Genomic DNA, 22633 nt, shown 5'->3' with positions numbered 1-22633 from the left:
GTGTTGTTTATTTATTCATCTTTTTCTGTGAGTATATTTTTACAGTCACTGAACCAGCTAGGTTGAATGTCCTTGAGCTCCAAGTGCTATGAAACCAGGGACAGAATAATGCTTCCTTAATTCAGATACCTTCAGCTCTGAGGGACATGGAATTTTAAAGCTCCACTAAATACATCAGTAATTTTTCTCTCAGTAGATTAAGGAAAGAAGTGGTTTAATAGTGATTCAGCAGTTTCCAGTCTCCACCCTAGCCTTCAGCCAATGTACTGCCGCTAAGATCAAGAAACCAATTCAGAACTCACACTTCTCCCAGTTTTGGGTGGCTCCATTCCAAAACACCAGCTGTTCTTTCTACTTTCTTTTCTATTTTTTAAAGCACAGTCTGAGTCAAATTCTTCAGACCCATTTAGACGAAGTCTTTTTTCATTGTTCTAAAAACATATCTAACCCTGGATTTTGTTCTGAGGCCAGTAATTGCAAAGAATGGGGAAGGTTAATGAGTAGTACATCCACCTATGCCTGTCAGCTCAGCTATATTCATCCGCAATCAAACCACTCTTGCAGAGACAAACAGTGCGGCAGTTGAACAAAATGAAGGCACTGTAATTCTTAGTGGCTCCTGTCACATCCTAGTCTATATTCCATTTCACAAAATGTAATACAATTTGGGGGCATTGCCATTTCTCAGCAATTCAAATTCAATCCTGTTGATGGCGAGCATGAGGTTCATTTTGAGAGAAGAAAATTGCTTTCAGTGGAAGGTCAGTATGCTGGGTGTTCTCTGCCATTTCCCCACATAAATCATTTCAAACTGCTTGCCGCTGCTGTTAACCAATCTGTATGTAATATAACTCCATTTTTTTTTTTTTTTTGGTGCTGATAGATTTAAAAAAAAAAAAAAACTGTATCTGAAGGCAAAAAGAATAATTTCACTTCCATTGCTTTCTAGGTCATAACATTTCACATTTAATATTCCTTCCAAATATAGACAGCTGTTTGCCTGATCGTCACTCCTACATCCAGGCACGCGCATCAGGCTCATCCTTCTCCAAGCTGCTGAGAACTCTGGAGTGCCGACCCTCCACCCACTCTCATCCTTCTTCCATCTCTTAAAGAGATGTGTTCATATGGTGGCATTTTACTCACTGAACGAGGCTGTACTCCCATCATTCTGGGCTGTCTTTCCATTGGAATAAGAGCTAAAACAACTGTTAGGAACAACTATAGTGAGACAAGGAGTCCCTGGATGGTGCAAATGGTTAAGCCTCCGGCTACTGTCTGAAAGGGTGCCTGTTCCAGTTCACCCAAATTGCCTCGGAAGAACACTTTAGGGATCTACTTTCAAATAACTGGCCATTGAAAATCCTTTGGTGCACATTTCTGCTCTGACACACATGGGGTTGCCATGAATCAGATTTAATTTAGCAACTCCTTATTTTTAAATAAGGAGAAAATGATTGTGGGTTTTGTGTGTGTGTGTGTGTGTGTGTGAGAAAGAGAGAGAAAGGTGGATAATTATTTAGATTAGAGATTAGAGAAAAGGGGATTCTAACGCCCCATTTACAGCAGCATGGGTACACTCATAGTAGAATTGGCTCTAAATCAGTTAACATCTCTACTGAATACCTTCTATGAGCCAGGCACGGGGTGCATAGAGACTTCAGTAATCACAGTCTTCATGGAATTTAGAGGCCAGCAGAGAGCTAGAGAGTGAATAAGAACTCACTGTTAAGGTGTATTAAGCATACAAGGATGAGTTTCAGAGGCTCCTATAATTTACCTTGTTGAGCAACACCCTTACTTTTTTGTCTGGGTGTAAAGTAAGATTGCAATCAGAGTAGATGCCATTGTGGACAGATTCTAAGGTGTCACCCGTATTTTGAAATACCTTTGTTCTCATGCATCCATACAAATACTAGTAGTTTATGTACAAGGGACTTCTGCCTGCTTCCAGGCTAGTTTGGAGAGGTTTCTCTTAAGGGTTTTTCTGTCAGGTTGAATCCATAAATCTCTTCGCAGTTGCTTGTTTCAAAGTATGGAGAAGGAGTGAAGCCTCGAGATCAGAGAGGTCACAATTTAGGCCCAGGAAGATTCTGCTGACTTGGAATCGAGGTGTTGCCTAAGCCTTCTCCCCTCTCAAGCATTCCCTGATGCAACCAGTATTAAAAGCCCTGTTCTGGGATGGGGTAATTGAGGGAAAGGCCATAAATCAACCAACTACAGCTAAGGGTGAAGAAGTCTACAAAATATCCATCAATATTTTCCCAATTAATTGGCAGTGTTTTAAATTCACACAGAGCATATTGTCTTTCCTAGATGGTTCACATGCCAAGACATGGCACAGATATTATACATGGAAAACCATACAGAAATATGTCCATATAGAAATTCTTGCCTTCATAGACTACTGTTGTGAAGCATTCTTCAAATCTCATTAATTGGGTGGCATTTGTGTCTTTGTCACATGCAGTACATTTCAGGATTCGGGAACGAGTGTGCCTCGGAGGACCCTCGCTGCCCAGGTGCCCTGCCAGAAGGACAGGTATGAGTGAATAGAATGTTAGTTTATAGAGCTCTGAACCACAGACCTGGATGACTACCGTCAGTCCGAAGCACCTCCACCTACCATGGCTCTTGTAATTTAACCTGCTAACTGTGTAGGAGTTTTACCAGCTGTCAAGACAATTGATAGTAGCATAGTGCCTAAGGCACTTGACTGCTAACCAGAAGGTTGGCAGTTCAAACCCACCAACCACTCCTCAGAAGGAAGGTTGGGCAATATACTTCTGTAGTGATACTGCCTTGGCAACCCAAGCAGGGGTTGCTATGATTTGGGTCCGACTCGACAGCATATAACAACAACAACAACAAAAAAAAAACACTTAACACCAAATAGTAAGACTAACTGTAGAACTTCCAGGAGGATCCTTAAGGTCCAGGGCTAATGGGGCTTTCTTGTCGTTCCCTTTAACAGCATATGATATGACAGTTATAAGAAAATAATTAGGTCCTTAAAAAAAACTCTATGTGCAAAGACGGTCATACTAATGTTGGTTACAATAGCAAATTGAAAAAAAAAAAAAAATTCAACATTTTTTTGAGAATATTTCATGGCTTTAAAAAATGTGTGTGATACAGTATTTCCTTTAAAAAAAATAAATAAAAGGCCTGATTACAGGATTACATATAACATAGGATTCCCATTTGGGGTAATAAGAATGGAAGGAAATATACCAATATGTTAGCATTGAATTATTTCTGGGTTGTGAGATAATGAGTGATATCCTATATATTTTATAAATTTTCTATAATAAGCAAGTATCACTTTTATAATCAGAGAAAATAAATCACTTAAAAAGTTGTTACAAGAAATATATGTGGGCTTATGATGGTCAAGGAGCTTTGGTAGCACAGTGGTTAAGGTTAAGGCTGTTAATCAAGAGATTGGAGGTTTGAACCCATCTACCACTCCATGGGAGAAAGATAAGGCAGTCTGCTTCCATAAAGATGTATAGCCTTGGAAACCCTATGGGGCAGTTCTACTCTGTCTTATAGGACTATGAGTCAGAATTGACTTGATGGCAGTGGTTTTGGCTTTGGTTTTGGTGATAGAGGATGAGCAGCTAACTCTCCTTTCTTGTGTGGGACCTCCCATATCAAGGGACTCTTGACATGACCCCTCATTGTAGTGCCCCAACACCAATGCATGGGGCATTACAGCTACAGTGGCCCAGAGCATCCCTAGCTTAGGCAAGATTCCCCCAATGAGTTTGGTGGGGATGTGGGATGTTTTTCTATTTGGAGTGATGTTATTTACTGCTTCCTTTTGTTTTAGAATAATCCTCAGGTCTGCCCCTACAACTTGTATGCTGAGCAGCTCTCAGGATCAGCTTTCACTTGTCCAAGGAGCTCCAATAAGAGAAGGTACAAAAATTAAATTATTTCTGACCTGCAGACTCTGGGGGCGATGACCAGGAACTAATGCCTGCCTCTCATGAATGGAAAGGAGCTCTGGTGGTGTAGAGATTAAAGCATTTGACTGCTAACTAAATGGTTGGTAGTTCAAGCCCACCAGCCACTCCATAGGAGAAAGATGAGGCAGTCTACTTCTGTAAAGATTTATAGCCTTGGAAACCCTGTGGGCCAGTTCTACTCTGTCCTGAAGTGTCGCTATGAGTCAGAGTCAACTCAATGGCAGTGGTTTCCTATGGATGGGCCGTAGTCTCCCGGGCCTGCCCAAGATCCCACTTCTCATAGGCTCTGTTTTGGGGCCGTGGTCAGAGAGGCTGGAAAAAATGGAATGAAACGTACCTTTGTGGTCCATGTCCCCAGTAATTGGTGGAAGAAAGGACAGGAAGCAATTGTACATGGCCTAGAAAACGTGAATGTTCAGTTTCATTCACAAATTCTCACCTGTACATAAGAAAACATTTCAAATAGTCTGTCTTTGCTCTAAGGACTGTCCAGTTGAGTGCTGGTTTTTTGTTTACTCTTTTTTTTTTAAGTAATGATCAACTCAAATTATAGAAGATTCAAAACAATGTCTTCCTCAACTGACTGGAGGCATCATGTGCTTTGCAGGAAAATATTAGATAATCCAAGCTTGTGTAGTTGAAAAGTCATGTATTAAGGCCCCTTGTGGTTTGAATTAATAAGGTTTGTCCTCTCTGGAATTTGCCTTCTCTGGAAAACCAGGACATTTATTAGCACAGTACGTAATGTTCCATGTTTGCTGTAATCCTCCAAGCCATGTCAGTGAACTCGTTCCCTTGATTAGCTCCTGTGGGGCAAGTTGGATAGAGAAGGTGTTGTGATTTAAACAAATCATGCCTCATTGTAAGAATTTCAGGCTAGATGATCTGTGAAGAAAGCTGCTGCTACCATTGGGGGCTTAGGGAGGAAGGCAGGTGATCTTCTTGTACTGCTTAGTAGGTGGGGCTGGATTTATTTCCACAGGGCTCCCTGAGAAGCAAATGAGATAGTGAGTACAGTAGCACAGTTGACCACACAAATGAAAAAGATTGCTCCCTTTAGTGACACACATTTTAGTGTCAGGTCCCTTGGATTTAAATCTTGGCTCCTTCTCTCTCTAGCTGTGTGACTTTGGGCAAGTCTTCTACACTCTCAGACTCCCTGGTCCCTCATTTGTAAAATAGAGATAATAATAGTACCCACTTCAGAGATGTGATAAGGATTAAAAGAAAAAATGAAGGCACCATCGATGCTGGATGAGCCTCCAAAATTCTTGCCCTGAGATAATCTTCAAACTTTAAACCAAGTATAGCTCCTAAAGACTTCTTTAAACCCAAGAGTAAATTAGCTTATTTAGTAAAGAATGTTTGCCTTTAACATTGTGTTTTTTTGAAGAACAATCTATATGGTATCAAATTGACAGCAGCAACTTGAAAGGTCAGATAGGAAACCTAGGGAACAGTGAGTTAATAGGGGAGGATGGATTTGGAAAAGGAGGGTGAGAATGCTTGCACAACTTGAAGAATATAATCAATATGACTAAATTGTGCATATAGAGATTGTTGAATTTATGCATGTTCTACTGCATATACTTTCAACAACAATAAAACAGAGTGTGTATAAAATTCTTAGGACATTGCCTGGAATATAGCAAGTGTTTAATTAATGTGAGTCATCATTATAATCATAATCATTATTGCCACATAACCAAGGGTGTGCCTCAATACCAAGGTACCCCTAGGAGGTTGTCTGTGAGCTGAATGAAAGATATGGCAGGAGCTGTGTGACAATGCCAGTATCAATATTTTTTCTCAATAGATATGTGTGTGGAGGGAAGAAAGGATAGAGAAAGTGCCCCATATATAGCAAAGTCAGGGATTAATTCTACAAGTCTAAATAGTCAAAATAAAGTGTGCACACAGACAAGACAACTCCTGTCCATTCTAATTTGTGGCAACTTGGCTTCTATGACTATACTCTTGACTTTATGGCCCATCTACTAAAGGGACACCTGGACTCCAGACTCTCCTGCCTGCCCCCGTCATTCCGCAATATCTTCAGCCAGCGGGAGCTGAGCTCTGTTCCAGGAGGCTGAGAAGGAGCTGTTGGCATTTCATTAAGAAACTGGCACTGCTCCCTGAATCGAATTAAATCTCTGTCCAGGGCAATGTAGAACTTCCTGGGGAGTTTTATAGACTCAGCTAAAAAAAACAAGGGACACTAGCCATGGCTCACCCATCTGTTTAGAACTCTCCAAAGGTTTCCATAAGAATTTTGTAAAAGTGCTCAAAATCCCCAGTGACAAGATGGGTCCAGCCCTATCTGTAGGTGGGCCAGTCTGAAATTCTTGTAGTTAGTTGCCACTCATTTAAATCATAAAGGCAGGGCCACCACAAAATTGTCTTTTATCAGGGATTAATTTTTAACATAGTAGTTAGCTGATCTCTTGTTTCTTGCAAAGGTGAGAGTCAGGTTACAGAGTCAAGTGGAAAATCTAGACCATGATAAAAACTCAGATGATTGAAGGGGAGTGCAGCAATTCCACAGGCATCTAAATACATGAGCCCCTACTATGTAAACTCTCTGAATCCTCAAACAATCCTAGGAGATAAGGATGAGGAATGCAGGAATCAAGAATGCTTACTAACTTGCTCAATATCACACAACTTGTTCTAAGATACGCACACATGCTCTCAACCCCATGTACTACTGGAAACTGGAAAGACTCTGTTTATCCTTGACATAAGTCAAAGATCTGAAGTCACGTCATGAGAATTGGTAGAATAAATAGGAGCCAAACAAATCTAATTCTCTGACACCTCAAATGACTCGGTGTTGGGCCCAAGTCAACTTCACCCCCTGAGATGAACTGTCCTTGGGCTTTAGCTAGTCAAAGCCTGAAAGTCTGTTAAAGCAAGTGTGTTGTTGTTGTTGTGTGCCATTGAGTCAGCCCCGACTCATAGTGACCCCTCCTTGGGTTTCCAAGGCATTATCACTACGGAAGTAGATTGCCCCATCTTCCTTCCGAGGAATGGCTGTTGGGTTTGAACCACCAGCCTTCTGGTTAGCAGTCAAGTGCCTTAGCCACTATGCTACCAGAGTTCCCAAAGCAAGTGTTGTCTTCCCTTAACAGAAGCAGGGTTCCTCTTCCTTTTGGACCCTGTCAGGATAATTGTTTCTAGAAAGACTTGGATCCTGCTTAATGAGTCTCAGTGTCCCTCTCATCATCAGGAAGTTTCTCTCCCTAGTATCCTGCAGGTTCCTTTTTAAAGTCTTCCTCTTCAAGTATTTCCTTCCTGAGACCTGGGATTGTCGTCCTGTGCAGGGAGACCTTTGGCTCAGGCCATGAGAAGTACAGATGGTACTTTAAAAAAAAAAAAAAAAAGAATTGTAAGTGTGCTAAAAGAAAACATGGGTACATATTCTTGTAATTTGGGAGTAAAGAAGTATGACTTTCCTAAACCTCTTACAAATTAATAACAAAAAGGCAAATGACTCAATAGGAAAAGGGCAAGGTACATCTATAAGTAATTCATAGAAAAATTGCTAAGGGCCATTAAACAAATGAAAAGATTCTCAACCTTATTCTTAAAGGAAATACAAAATAATAAAAATGAGATACTATTTTTTAGAAGCCCCAATGTTTCATATGCTTGACTGCTAGCCTAAAGGTTGGAGGTTTGAATCCACCCAAAGGGCCTCTGAAGAAAAGCCTGGCAATCTCCTTCCAAACAAATCAGCCGTTGGAAACACTGTGGAGTCTAGTTCTGCTCTATAGCACTCTCACACATTGTAGGCAAGAGATAAAGTGTTATGACGATTTGGCGATTTTGTTTTTATATACATTGAAGATATCTGACCAGATTTATAAGAAGACTCTTAAACTCTGATGCCTTCAAGGAGTAGCCCTGAGGAGATGTTTACATTCAGGACTTTTTTTAAATTTCTTGAATTATTTTTACCATTGGTGTGTTTACTTTTATAATTTAAAGAAGGAAAATTATATTTCAGAAATAACAAAAACAAATAATTCTTTTACTCTACATAGAATTCACCATCCTCACCTTCTAGATCAAAGATTAACATCCTCTGATATGTAAGCTCATATATTTCTGTGGTCTTTCTGGCACAGGTATTCCACCAATGTACTTCCCCTTCCTTTATAGTTTTGGTTGGAAAAGAACAGTTGTTCATTTTTTGTCAGCAGGTGAATAACCAAGAGCCCGAGCTCCAGTTTGGAAGGTGATCGATAGAGCCAAAAGCTGGCAATAGGCCAGGACTATGGACAGCAATGGTTATTAAGAGGTGATGCTTGTGTCATTGCTTCTCACTTTAGAGCCCTCAGGTAGTTGTTGACTTGACTGTATTCCTGCTGGCCCTTCCTGAGCCAGTCTGTGTATCACTTACAACATCACCCTAAATCTTGTGTGTCCTTTTTTCCACAGCTGGTTATACAGGATCCTGCCCTCAGTTTCTCACAAGCCCTTTGAATCCATTGACCAAGGCCATGTCACTCATAACTGGGATGAAGTTGATCCTGATCCTAACCAGGTAACCAGGTCCTGTGAATTAGGTATACTACATATCCAATGCCTTGAATATATATAAATCAGGCCTGGATCTTAGATAAATTAGACAACTTTTAAAAATAAATGCTAAAGTGTGTCTGTTCTTTTGCCTGAATTTGGATGAGAATTTTGAAATTGTGTGTGTGTGTGTGTGTGTGTAAGCTTGTGTCTTTCTAGCTTAATGGTACCTAGGAAAGCACGGGAGTGATTTAGTCTTGATAAGAGTATCCAGGTGAGTATCCAGGTGAGTTGGGTTAATGGATATTATATAGGATTGTGAAGATGCCCATGAGTTTTTTAAACCTAAACTTACCACAGAGTATTTAAACAAACAAACAAACAAAATGCATTTAATACTGACACATTGTAAAGATGCCTCTGGTGTAGGGATGAGAAGCTTGTTGTCACAGCTGTAAGTCTAATTGTGGTGACAGATTGCTGTCACATTCTCTTCAGACCTAGGAACTCCATTCTCTGCCTAGAAGTTTCCTTCTCTTGGTCTAGTGATGAGTGGGCTTTTCCTCTGGGTGTCAGTATTATTATATGTGGGGCTTGCAGTATTGAAACAGACCAATGACTATGGACTTTTCCTGTAATCCTTCCTTTAGTCATCTCAGGAGTTCTCAAATTTAGTGTACATCAGAATTATCATATTGGGTAGCACACATACAAACATGTATGCTATAATTTATGGGTGATTTAAGAGATTTTCAGAGATATATTTGTACTTAATTTTCAACTTGTTGGTTTTACAACCACTCTGTTCATTTGTACAACATGAGATTTGGCTCTACTTGAGAGAATTGTTGGAAACTTAGGTGAGGATTCCCTGTGCCATCTGAAAAAATAAATTAGGAACCTTATTGTAATCTAAAAATGCTTTCTACTTCCCAGACCTGTTGTTGTTGTTGTTGACCTAGTGTGTATTAAATATCTAATTGACATTTAGCCTGATCAGGAATCCTACAAAAAGCACAGATACCATCTTTCATATTTTCTGATGGAAGAGGAAATCCTGTTATCAAAGAGTCAAATATATTCATTAATCAAAAACAAAGGAGTATAACCACAACTTTAAGAGAGAGAACCTGGAGAGTTTGAGATGCAACTCATTTAGGAGTCAACCAGATTCTCAGAGAAAGAGTAGACACTTGTATTTGTACTTGAGTGATATACGGCCTTTTATGAGATGAGTAGATGGTCAACCAGATATTCCCTAACCAGTCCCACCTACCCCTTATTTTTAACCCCAGAGTCGGGGAGAGAAAGTGATGAAATGGGATGAAGTTTGGAGCCCAGATGAGACTCAAGGATGGGATGAAGACAGGATTACCAGGTTGTTTGTGCAAGTTGTACCCCACACAAAATGCCTTGCTGAGTCAAAGAGGAAGAGGAGTGAGATGAAATACAGACTATCATTCCATGCTTCAGTCCTTCAAAACAGCTGAATCAAAAGTTCCTGCTTCCTCCCTACTGCTTGTTTCCATCATCCTCCCTGGATTACTATTCTGACCTTGCTTTACATTTCTCTTTCAACATTTCACATTTCTCCTGTTTTAAAATCCTCAAGCATTTCCTATATGATGGCCACCAAATGGATGTCTTCTCTAATATATTCCCTGCTCATTTGTGACCTTGTACTCACACACATTGGACAGATGTGGCTCAGCACTAGATCAGGCCTCTGTGAATGCCAGTCTGACACACATGCCCAGACTGTTCTTATGAAATCTATCCTTTTGTCTTTCATTTCCACCCTCTTGACAAGTTAATATCTCTTTCTAATATTGTTGTTGTTGTTGTTGTTTGCCGTCGAGTCGGCCCCGACTCATAGCGACCCCTCCTTGGGTTTCTGAGGCAGTATCACTACGGAAGTAGGATTGCCCAACCTTCCTTCCGAGGAGTGGCTGGTGGGTTTGAACCGCCTGCCTTCTGGTTAGCAGTCAAGTGCCTTAGCCACTATGCTACCAGAGCTCCCAGCTCTAATATTATACTTCATTAATTAACCACAGCAATCTGTGTAAACCACTTTTCCTCCTTCATTACCTCTTTGAATATAAGTACTCTAGAATCTCACCAACAAAGTCTGAGAAAATTATATTTAGGGTGATATTGTAAATGATACACAGACTGGCTCAGGAAGGGCCAGAAGGAATACAGTCAAATCAACAACTACCTGAGGGCTCTAAAGTGAGAAGCAATCACACAAGCATCACCTCTTAATAACCATTGCTGTCTGTGGCCCTGGTCTATTGCCAGCTTTTGGCTCTACCTATCTATCACCTTTCAAAGTGGAACTCAGGCTCTTGGTTATTCACCAACTGACAAAAAACGAACAGCTGTTCTTTTCTAACCAAAACTATAAAGGAAGAGCAAGTACGTTGGTGGAATACCTGTGCCAGAAAAACTATAGAAATACATGAGCTTACAGATCAGAGGATGTTAATCCTTGATCTAGAAGGTGAGAACAGTGTAAGAGAATAAACCCCTGTTTATTAAAGCCATCCATCTGTGGTATTTCTGTCAGAGCAGCACTAGAGGTAACCAAAACATCAAGCAACCACATTGTCTTTGGGAAGATCTGAGAATTGTATATTGTTTCCTGCAGTCTACCATTCAGTCTTCAAGAAGACATCATGGGATATGCTATCATCATCATCATCCTTGATGCTCCCCACCTCCAGGAAGACTTGGGACAGTATAAGTCAAGATCCTCCAGAGAAACAGAACCAATAGGAGAATACGTGTGTATATATTATACATCCACCACTCATCTGTCAGTTTGTCTTGGTGTAGTGGCTTATATGTTGATGTGATACAGAAAGCTATGCCATTGGTATTTCAAATACCAACAGGATTACCTATGGTGGACCAGTTTCAGGAGAGTTTCCAGACTAAGACAAACTAGGAATAAGGTTGTGGTGATCTACTTCTGAAAAAATTGGCCACTAAAACCCTGATGAATAGCAATAGAATATTGTTTGATATAGTGCCGAAAGATGAATCACTCAAGTTGGAAGGCACTCAAAATACAACTGGGGAAGAGTTGCCTCCTCAAAGTAGAGTTGACCTTAATGACATGGATGAAGTAAAGCTTTTGGGACTTTCATTTGCTGATGTGGCATGACTCAAAATGAGAAAAAGTGGCTATAAACATCCATTAATAATCAGAATATGCAATGTACAAAGTATGGATCTAGATAACTGGAAATTGTAAAAAAAAAAAAAAGAAGAAGAAGAAGAAGAAAAATCAAATGGAATGCATAAAATAAAAATCAATATCCTAGGCATTACTGAGCAGAAATGGACTGGTATTGGCCATTTTGAATCAGGCAATTATATGGTCTACTATGCCAGGAATAACAAATTGAAGTGAAATGGTGTCTCATTCGTAGTCAAAAAGAATATTTTAAGATCTATGCTAAAGTACAATGCTGTTAATGGTAGGTTAATGTCAATAGGCTTACAAGAAAGGCCAGTTAATATGACTATTATTCAAGTTGAAGAAACTGAAGATTTGTACCAACAGTTTGAAATTGAGCAAAAATGCAATCAGATGCAATGATTATCACTGGTGATTGAAATGCAAAAGTTGGAAACAAAGAAGGATTGATACTTGGAAAATATGGCTTGAAATTCAAGTTTCAAGTTGCACTATTGAAGCATTCTATAGGCAAAATATGGAAAATGCAGGGAGCATCAAGAAAAGATTGAAGGAGTACAAAGTGTTACAGCACCAAAAAGAATTGCTTGATGTTCAACCATTTCAGAAGTAGCATATGATCAAGAAATGATAGTATTGAAGGAGGAAGTCCAAGGTGCACTGATGAGATACAAGGCTCCAGTAATTGACAGGATACCAATTGAGATGTTTCAAAAAATGGATGCAACATTGGAGGTACTTACTTGTCTATGCCAAGATATTTGGAAGACAAGTGTGTGGCCAACTGACTGGAAGAGATCTATATTTGTGCCCATCCCAAAGAAAGGTGATCTAATAGAATGAAGAAATTATCAAACAATATAAATATCACATGCAAGTAAAATTTTGCTTAAGATCATTAAAAGATAGTTACAGCAGTATATTGATAAGTAACAGCCAGAAATACAAACTGGATTCAGGAAAGGACTTGTAATGAGAGATATCATTGCTGATGACAGATGACTCTTTGCTGAAAGCAGAGAATATGATAATGATGGTTTGGTTTTGTTTGTGTTTTATTGGCTGTGTAAAGGCATTTAACGTGTAGATCATAGCAAATTATGGATAACATTGCAAAGAATGGGAATTGCAGAACACTTAATTGAGATAATGAGCAACTTGTACATAGACGAAGAGGCACTTGTTCAAACAGAACAAGGGATAGTTATTACATGGTTTAAAATCAGGAAAGATGTGTGTCAGAGTTGTTTCCTTTCACCATACTTATTCAATCTGTATGCTGAACAAATAATCCAAGAGTCTGGACCATATGAAGAACACAGGATCAGTATTGGAAGAAGGCTTATTAATAACCTGCAATATCCAGATGACACAACCTTGCTTGCTGAAAGTAAAGATGACTTGAAACACTTGCTGAAGAAGATCAAAAACTACAGCCTTCAGTATGGATTACACCTCAACATGAAAAAGAAACAATACATCTTCCAAATGGACCAATAAGCAGCACCATAATAAATGGAGAAAAGATTGAAGTTCTTAAAGATTTCATTTTACTTGGATCCACAATCAATGCCCATGGAAGCAGCAGTCAAGAAAGCAAACAATGTACTGCACTGGGCATATCTGCTGCAAAAGAATCCTTTAAAGTGTTAAAGAGCAAAGATGTCAACTTAAAGACTAAGGATACCTAACCCAAGCCATGCTATTTTCAATAGTCTCATATGCATGTGAAAGCTGGACAATGAATAAGGAAGACCAAAGGAGAATTGACGCTTTTGAATTACAGTGTTTGCAAGGAATATTGACTATGCCGTAGACTGCCAGAACAAACCTGGCTTAGATGAAGTACAGCCAGAATGCTCCTTAGAAACGAGGATAGCAAGATTTCACCTCTCGTATTTTGGTCATGTTGCTGGGAGTGACTAGTCCCTGGAGAAGAATATCATTCTTGGTAAAGTAGAGGGTCCGTGAAAAAGGTGAAGACCCTCAATGAGATGGATTGACACAGTGGCTGCAAACAGTGGGATCAAACATAGCAAGGATTGTGAGGATGGCACAGGACCAGGCAGTGTTTTTTTCTGTTGTGCATGAGGTTGCTAAGAGTCAGAACTGGCTCAGTGGCACCTAACAACAACTACATATTATACACACACACACACAGGTACACATTTATGTACACATAGTATATGTGTGTGTGTGTATACTTATTTTTTGAAAAATTTGACTTATTTTAAGGAATTGGGTCATATAATCATGTAGGCTGGCAAGTTTGAAATCTATAGGGCAGATCGGCAGGCTGGAACTCAAGCAGGAATTGATGCTGAAGTGTTGACTTTAACATATATAGGGCAGGCTGGCAAGTAGAAATTCAGGCAAAATTTCTGTATTACAGTCTTATAGTTTTGATACAAAATTCCTTCCTCTTCTGGGAAACCTGTTTTTGCTCGTAAGGACTTCAACTGATTGGATGAGGCTCACCCACACTATCCAGAGTGATCTCCTTTACTTAAAGTCAACTGATTTTAAATGTTAATCACAACATATGGACCAGTGCTTGGCCAAAAAACAGACATTGTAGCCTACCCATATTGACACATAAAATTAACCATCAAAGGGATATCCCCAAAATCTTCACTTTCTTTTGTGTATATTATAATTAATCATCTAAGCATTACTGCAGACTCTTTTCAGTGTATTTAAATTCAGCCTATGATCATAACAAGTTCCAGCTATTAATATCTCACGTAAGAGTCAAAAATCCAAAATCGGAAGGATGACTGGCCAATCTACTTCAGTAGAGATACCACCTCGGAAACCCAAGGAGGGGTCACTATGCGTTGGAACTGCTATTAATATCCACATAAGAAATATATCTACTTTTGTTCATCATGTATCTTTCTCTAACGTCTGGAATCCTAGAATTTAATGAACAAATCCATATCCTATTTCAACCATGATTTTATTAGCATTCATGAATCGGCATTCTTCTTTAGAGATCAGAGTCCTTCAAAATTTATTTATCTTATTACCACATCCCTAACCACTTGATTGTTGAAGAATCAGATTCTTGACCTAGTTTAGGTCTCAGCTGAGAAAATTACCTCTTAATTCTCAACCAATGTAATTTGGACCAAGTGATAAACACTTCAAGGCTAATTAAAGAGTCTATCTTAATATTCCTTCTGTCTCCAGGACATGTAAATGCACAAAATGTATCAAAACATCTCACGCTTACAGAGCATTTGCTGCCTAGTTTGTCAAACTGTTCAGGTATTGCTATCTTTTATCTTGGGTTTCTTACCTCTTTAAGCTTCTGCCCAAGCCTCTTCTAGTCAGCCAAACTTCTTAAGAAAGTAATCTAAACCCACTGTGTCACCCCGGTTTAATCCTTACCCCTTTGCAATTCTTCCTGCCCAGATCATTCTATTGGAAATATTTATTCCCTATTATCAAACAACCATAATATATCCAAAAAAATTCATACAAATTTTCTTCAATACTTACACAAAAGTTTCAGTGCCAATAATCTCACCAATGCATAGTTAACCATTTCTAATGCTTTGGTTTCTTTCCTGTCTTTTTCTTTATACATATATGTAAATAAATAAGTTCTGAGGTCCCAGCCTGCCAGTAATCAAAAGTAACTGAAAATTACTCCACTCTTTACTTATTTCTCCAGGAAACATTAGAGTGTCCAGAATATGGCCTACAGCAACTTTCTTTTTAAGTTCCCTTTCCCCAATTTCTCCTAGACTCCAACCCTCTCAATCCTAGAATCTTCTCTCACTTCACCTCTACCCTTTGCAAAGCTCCCATGCCTTGTCAACACTAGTTCATGCTGTGCTTCTTCAACCCCTTGCCTTCTGGCACTAGGAAATGACACTTGCTGTGTAGGTATAACTTTACCCAAATAACTTTAGCCCAAAACTTGGCATGATCTTATAGACCACATTACAAGAAAACATTTCCACAGCTTGCAATTAAGCTGAGCATCTGGCCTTAGCAGGAAATTTTCCTACCCTTCATTCCATGAACTATTCCTGTTTATTCTCTTCCCAGATCACCCTCCTCACATTCACCTAGACAATCACATCAGAGTTCCTGACCAAAATCTCTTGCCTGAGGATCAAAAGCTAGCTTTCTCTTGTTGGATTTTATTACAACCACTTTGGAGTCTTTATTGTCTTCCATGATACACTGAATCTATATATACCTGTCCTTCATGATAAACCTGTAAAATCTGCCATCAATCCCAACAGATAAATTACCTCTCTCAATATAGCATCTCTGTCATTTGAAGGGAATATGTGTGTGTGTGTGTGTGTGTGTAAACTCCAGAGCCATTGAGACAATTCTGACTCATAGCAATCCCCATTGGTTTTCTGAGGTGGTAAATCTTTAAAGAAGTAGATTGCCCCATCTTCCTTCCATGGAGTGGCTGGTGGGTTTGAACTGCCAACATTCTTGTTAGCAGTCAAATGCTTTAGGTTCTGCACCACCAGATATAAACAAACAAACAAAAAACCAAACTCACTGCCGTGGATTCGGATCTGACTCATAGTAACTCCTCCTTGGGTTTTAAAAGTGGTATCACTACAGAAGTAGATTGCCCAACCTTCCTTCCAAGGAGTAGCTGGTGGGTTTGAACCACAAGCCTTCTGGTTAGCAGTCAAATGCCTTAGGCACTACACCACCAGCGTTCCTCCAGATATATCTATATCTATATCTATATCTATATCTATATCCATATCTATCTATATCATCTATATCTATATTATCTATCTATATCTATCTATATATCACATTAGAGAAGGTTCTTCAAAATCATTGTCTCATCCAACATATAGGCCCTATTCAAGGCACACACCCTACATTATTATGTGGATGTCCTTCCACCTACAACCCCAGGCTCTGTCCTCATGACTTGAGGTTTAATGTCTACAGACCTTGAAAAAGACCTTAAAAAACCAACAAGCAAATCTGGCTAACCTATCAGTTTCTTTGTTTCAGTCTTTCCCACCCATAGAAGATGAACTTCTCTAGTAACCAGGGCTTTATTTCTATCCACATCAGGTATTTTAATTCCAGGGTATATACAAAGGTGCTGTCCTCAGTGCAATATATCAGAGAGTGCTACCCCTGCTACTGGAGTATCTCTCTCTCTCTTTTTCTTTTTTCCTTTCCCCTCTCTTTTTTTATATTATATTTATAAATCCTTAGACTTGTATTATTTGAATGTTCTTGCTACTATATGTGGCATTGCCACTGACAGATCTGGCTCAGAATGCCATGATTTAGTTGATTAGTTGGTTGGTTGATTGGATAGATTTTACTAAACATGAATATGATTCTGGGTCCAACAATCCAAGAATCACAGAATTTCTCTCATGGATGTGATGATTCTCAAACATTAGCTGGACATTAGAATCACCTGGAGAGCTTTTATACTACACTGATGCCTGGAACCCACCTTCACACTTTCTGACTTACTTTTGTCTTATGTCTTAAAGACTCTCCAGAATTTCTGGATAGAGCTAAAAGTTTGTCCAGCCAATCACTGATCTGATACTTAAATCCCTTCCCTTCCATTGGGAAATCTAGAAGGATGACTCTTCTTGGAACTAAGAGCCTAGCAAATATCTTTCAGACAATCTTCCTTGGTTGTACAAACTCTGCACTGCTATTATATAGAGAAGCAGCAGGTAATGGTTAGCAGTAGACTAGAACCTGCCCTCAAAAATCCCAAAATATTTGCTGTTTTGGTTCCCTAGTGCCACTCTAACAGAAAATACCACAAATGGATAGCATTAACAAACAAGGATTTATTCTCTTACAGTTTAGGAGACTAGAAGTCCAAGTTCAAAGTGCCAGCTCTAGGGGCTGGGTGAAATCTTCTCAACCTTGGGCATTAGCTCTGCCTCTTGTTCCTGGTCCACAGGAGCTGAAGGCTTCTCCTAACTCAGGCAGCTGGTGACTGCTGAGGCTGACAAACCCTAGGTTGACAAATAAAATGGCACAGTCCCAAAATTATCAAGCAACATGTCAGGACAATAGTTCAAGTCCAGAGACAGTCCTAAGATTCGCAGGAAACATGAATGAAGACTCAGTTATATGCAGGGTCCAAACGTACCAAAAATCTGAAGCCTATTCCCAAAGCTTCTCCTTACATACAGGAAGAAGACCACATCCCTAAAGCAGCTACTCAGCTGCTCACAGTAGAGTTCACCATGGAGTTGATTACCAGTATCATCATGGGAAATACTACATCCAGCTGCCCAGCCACTCAACCAGGCCCAGCCAAGTTGACACATAACCTTAATCACCACACCTACCTGTGGCCTTTCCTGAAGTCAGGGAAATATCTTTCTAAGTCAGTGGTCCTCAACCAGGTGAAGTTTGCCTCCCAAGTGACATTTTGCAATGTGTGAAGACACTTGTGGTTGTAATTTGGGTGTGTTACTGGAATTTAGTGGGTAGAGTTTAGGGATGCTATTAAACATACTACAATGGACAGAAAATCCCCGTACAACAAAGAATAATCTGGCACAAAACGTCAGTACTGCTGAGGACAAGAAACTCCTTCTTAGGTTCTTGTTCAGAGTCCTTTGGTGGTGCAAATGGTTAAGCACTCAACTATTAGCCAAAATGTTGGCAGTTCAAACCCACTCAGAGGCATCTTGGAAGACAGGTCTGGCCATCTGCTTTGTAAGGTCACAGTCTTGAAAACCCTGTAGAATAGTTCAACTCTGCACACATGGGGTTGCCATGAGTCAAAATCGATAGCATCTAACAACAACAAAGCCTTTGCTCTTAGTTTTCCCTACCTTCCCTGGGAAACTTCATCCTTAATAGAATTAATCCTGAAGTTTTTTCTTCCTTCTGGAGTATAATTTTAACAATGTTTTTCAAATCAATTTTTTATATCCTTTCTAAATAGTCCGAGAATGTGATATCCTTGCTTTGCTTTTAAGAAATAAAGGCTGCCGCCTCTGTGTGTGTGTGTCAAACGGGCAGAATAATCCCAGAGCCACTGTCCCATCTGCTGCTTCCTTTCCCTTCTGGCTCCCTCACTGAAGTACAGAATGAGCTGAGCTCCATCACCTGACAGAAGCCCTGCCTGTCTTCACCAGGGGCCACAGCCGATGGAACCAGGCTCACTCCAAAAGATGTGTCTTCAGGCTGCTAGGCTTCTCAGCTGCCAAGCAGCTGGGTCAAGCCAGCTGCCAAGTTGATTAATGAGTGCTAGGCTGACATTTCTATGGGAGCTCTGGTAGCATAGTGCCTAAGGCACTTGACTGCTAAACAGAAGGCTGGTGGTTCAAACCCACCAGCCATTCCTCGGAAGGAAGGTTGGGCAATCTACTTCCGTAGTGATACTGCCTTGGAACCCCAAGGAGGGGTCACTATGAGTCAGGTGCAACTCGATGGCACATAACAACAACAACAGGCTGGCATTTCTAGTAGGGCCCAAACCTGCTGATTTCTCTGCCTGCTTCCTTAGATCATCTCCTTATTAAATTAAAGATTGTTGTGATTTAAACTGAACCACCAAGCAACCTGGGGATAAACACAGGGTTTGATGAAGCGTCTGAGCCCAGTACTGCATTTACCAAATCCAATCTCTGATGGGGGCTTTTTCTTTCTCTTAAGGAATAATTCAAAACTCTAAGGGCTGGAAGTAGGAACAGAACCTTCCCCTCCTGTGTCAGGAGCCCACACAGAGAGGCTGGCATGCTGGGAAAGGGGGCTGATTATAAATAACATGAAAAGCGATGTCAGTCATAACTCACAGATCTGCTGAGCAAAATGTTAAAAGAAACAAACATCTTCTGAAAGAGGAAGTAATAAATAGAAGGATTATTAATTTTTATTTTTAAATTTAAAAGGCTAAGGAATAAAGATGGTTTATATACATATAGGTTTAAATACATACACATGTGCCACACACACACACACACACATACACACACACACACCTCAACATAGCCTTTCTAAAGAAATGATGGGTAATTATTACTTTCAAAATAACAAAATCACAAGTAGTCAGAGCCCCACCAAGAGAGCAACTATGCTTCTTCCTCTGTGTAATTGATGCTATTTATTTAGAAGTTCTGTGGTATCCCCTTATGGAATCATTTCCCTGCATGTGTGTATGCTTTTTTCTTTTTTCACAGCTCAGATGGAAACCATTTGAGATTCCAAAAGCATCTCAGAAGAAAGTGGACTTTGTGAGTGTAAGTCCATACCTTCCCACTGCCCTCTTCTCTTCTGCGAGGGATCCAACCATTTGTGGGTTGAGTACCAAGCAGAATCACCCTCAAAGGGAAGCATGGGGACAAAACCCCCTGGTATGCTTTGGTGGCTGGCTGAACGGCATCTTACTTATAAGCACCATATGATAAAGGGCACTTAGGAGCTCCTTACAACATCTCAGCAAAGCCAGTAGAAACAGAACATCTCAAGTTATTTGCTTTTGGCTAGAACAGGGGCTCTTAACTTTTCTCACTCCATGGATTCCTTTGATATTCTGGTGAAGCCTGTATTTTTAAATGCATAAATTACATAAAATTACAAACACATTAACTATATTGAAATACAATTATCAAAGTAGTAAAAGGACAAGTTTGGTTTGGTTTGTAATATATTTGTGCTTCCTTATTAATATACTAAATAACAAGATCTATGAACAGATCTAAGGAGAGGTGGTTAAGCATTCAGCGGCTAACTGAAAGGTTGGCGATTTGAACCCACCAGCTGCTTGTGAGAAAAAGAGGTGGCAGTGGGCTTCTATAAAGATTACAACCTTGGAAACCCCATGAGGCAGGGATGCTCTGATTTAGAAACAGATCTAATAGCCATGACTATTAGAAGTAGGACTGGGGATAAATGATATTTGCAGCTAGATGGAACAACTACAATATGATACAAAAAGATCTATGATTTCTATCAATTACGAGGTTATAGGCATTGCTAATAGTACTGTTGTTTGTTGCCTGTATTCATATTAATGGAAGGAAATGAAAACTTTCAATCAGAGATTAATGAAATGTGTATATACACATTTCATTAAAAGCTCATGGACACCTGAAATGGACCCCTGGGCTAGAATAGCATCAACTCAAGGTAGCCACTTCAGTGAGCACAAGCTAATTAGAAGGTCTGCTTGGTAGTAATCACAAGTGTTGTTGGAGTGTTAGGATACCTGTTTCCAGAGCAAGGAGTATGTGGAGAAGAGAAGAGGGGACATGGAACTCAAAGAGGCCAGTGGAGGGTTCTAAAGAGCAACCTCAGCTCATGGTTTACTTAGAGAGAATCCAGGTATCTAGCCATAGACCAAATTGTTTGGATCATCTTTGAGTTCTTTTCAGCTTTAAGTGCTATGTTGACTTCTGTAAGTAAAAGTCCCCCACCTTGCGTGAGTTAGGACTATCTGAAGGAGCAGAGACCCCTCCCTTCTTGTGAACTCTCCATCTGCAGGATTGGAGACGATGGCTGTTTTGAGAAGGCTGGTGTGTTAAGGTTTCTTAGATGTGGATAATCTGATCATACAGCATGTAGAATTATAGTCAGAATATTTTTCTCTGCCCTAGTCTGGAGAGATTAGGACTAGCCCTATTCAAAAGCAGAGAGTGTCCACATGATGGGGTGTATCTGAGGGGCATTAACTGGTAGCATAGTGCATAAGGCATTTGATTGCTAACCAGAAGCCTGGTGATTCAAACCCACCAGACACTCCTCAGAAGGAAGGTTGGGAAATCTACTTCTATAGTGATACTGCCTTGGAAACCCGAGGAGGGGTCACCATGAGTCAGATCTGACTCAACGGCAGTGAGAGTAAGCATGCCCTGGTGGCTCAGTGGTTAAAGAACTTGACTTTAGTAAACCAAAAAGAGTTAGTGATTCAAACCTACTAGCCTCTTTAAGGAAAAATATGTGGCAGTCTGTTTCTGTAAAAATTATAGCCTTTGAAACCTTATAGCCCACCTAACTGCCATCAAGTTGATTTCAATTCATAATGACTTCCATTGGATTTCCAAGTCTAGAAATCTTTACAGAAGTAGATTGCCTCATCTTTCTTCTGTAGAGCAGCTGGTGAGTTTGAACTGCTGACCTTCTGGTTAGCAGCCAACTGCCTTACACACTACACCACCAGAGCTCCTTTGAAGCCCTATTGAGCAGTTCCACTCTGTTGTATAGGGTCTCTATGAGTTGGAATCAACTCAGCAGAACAGGTTCGGCTTGGGTAACTGACCCCTAATACTGCAAAATTCCTCCCCAAACCTCCTAGGTGCCTGATATTACCTCCCTCAGAATCTCTCCTTTGGGTAGTTCTTAAGCATCAGACTGATAAAATGCCAAGTATGAATTAACACACTGCAAGGTAATTTGGTGTAACCATTGAAACTATCTAGATTTAGGGCTGTGGCTGACAACTAGTGTGAATTCTACCTGACAAATATAAGTCAATAAATTCCAGGTTCCCTAGAGGCAGCCTGGATTCCAAATGTCCTATTGGTCCCACAAGGAGGATCCTGGTGGAACTCTGACTCTCAGGGACCAGAGGGAGGGCTGGCCTCTGTGACACTATTCACATTCACCCTTCCCTCTTGTACACGGTCTCTCCTAGGGCCTGCACACCTTGTGTGGAGCTGGAGACATCAGATCTAACAATGGGCTTGCCATCCACATTTTCCTCTGCAACACTTCCATGGGGAACAGGTAAGTGTCCCAGTGCAGGGACAGGACAGTCCCATTCCCCAAGACATGTTGACCAAAGGTTGAAGGCCAGGTCTTGCTCTTGCAAAATCAAGTGTATGGATAGATAGATAGATAGATAGATAGATAGATAAACAGACAGATGGTGTTTTTATTGTTTTATTTTCCCCTAGCATAATGTTGATATATATTTTTCATGATGATAAAGGAGTAT

The 22633-nt window shown here is 40.1% G+C and overlaps 1 protein-coding gene across 1 annotated transcript in view; it reads left to right on the top strand.

Moving 5' to 3' along the window:
- Positions 1–515: 515 nt before the first annotated feature.
- Positions 516–22633, top strand: part of HGD (homogentisate 1,2-dioxygenase) — a 68245-nt gene continuing 46127 nt past the window's right edge. Inside the window, exons 1-6 of the mRNA XM_007943880.2 lie at positions 516–655; positions 2419–2542; positions 3836–3924; positions 8418–8523; positions 19878–19937; positions 22331–22422. Of these exons, the coding sequence (XP_007942071.2) occupies positions 516–655; positions 2419–2542; positions 3836–3924; positions 8418–8523; positions 19878–19937; positions 22331–22422 (611 nt within the window). The remainder of the gene's footprint in view (positions 656–2418; positions 2543–3835; positions 3925–8417; positions 8524–19877; positions 19938–22330; positions 22423–22633) is intronic.

Source organism: Orycteropus afer, unplaced genomic scaffold (assembly GCF_000298275.1).
Source record: "Orycteropus afer afer isolate SDZICR_OR568_19922 unplaced genomic scaffold, OryAfe1.0 scaffold00114, whole genome shotgun sequence".
NCBI classification, from domain to species: domain Eukaryota; kingdom Metazoa; phylum Chordata; class Mammalia; order Tubulidentata; family Orycteropodidae; genus Orycteropus; species Orycteropus afer.
Note: the sequence above shows the minus strand (reverse complement) of the source record. Positions and strands in the feature narration are given on the sequence as shown.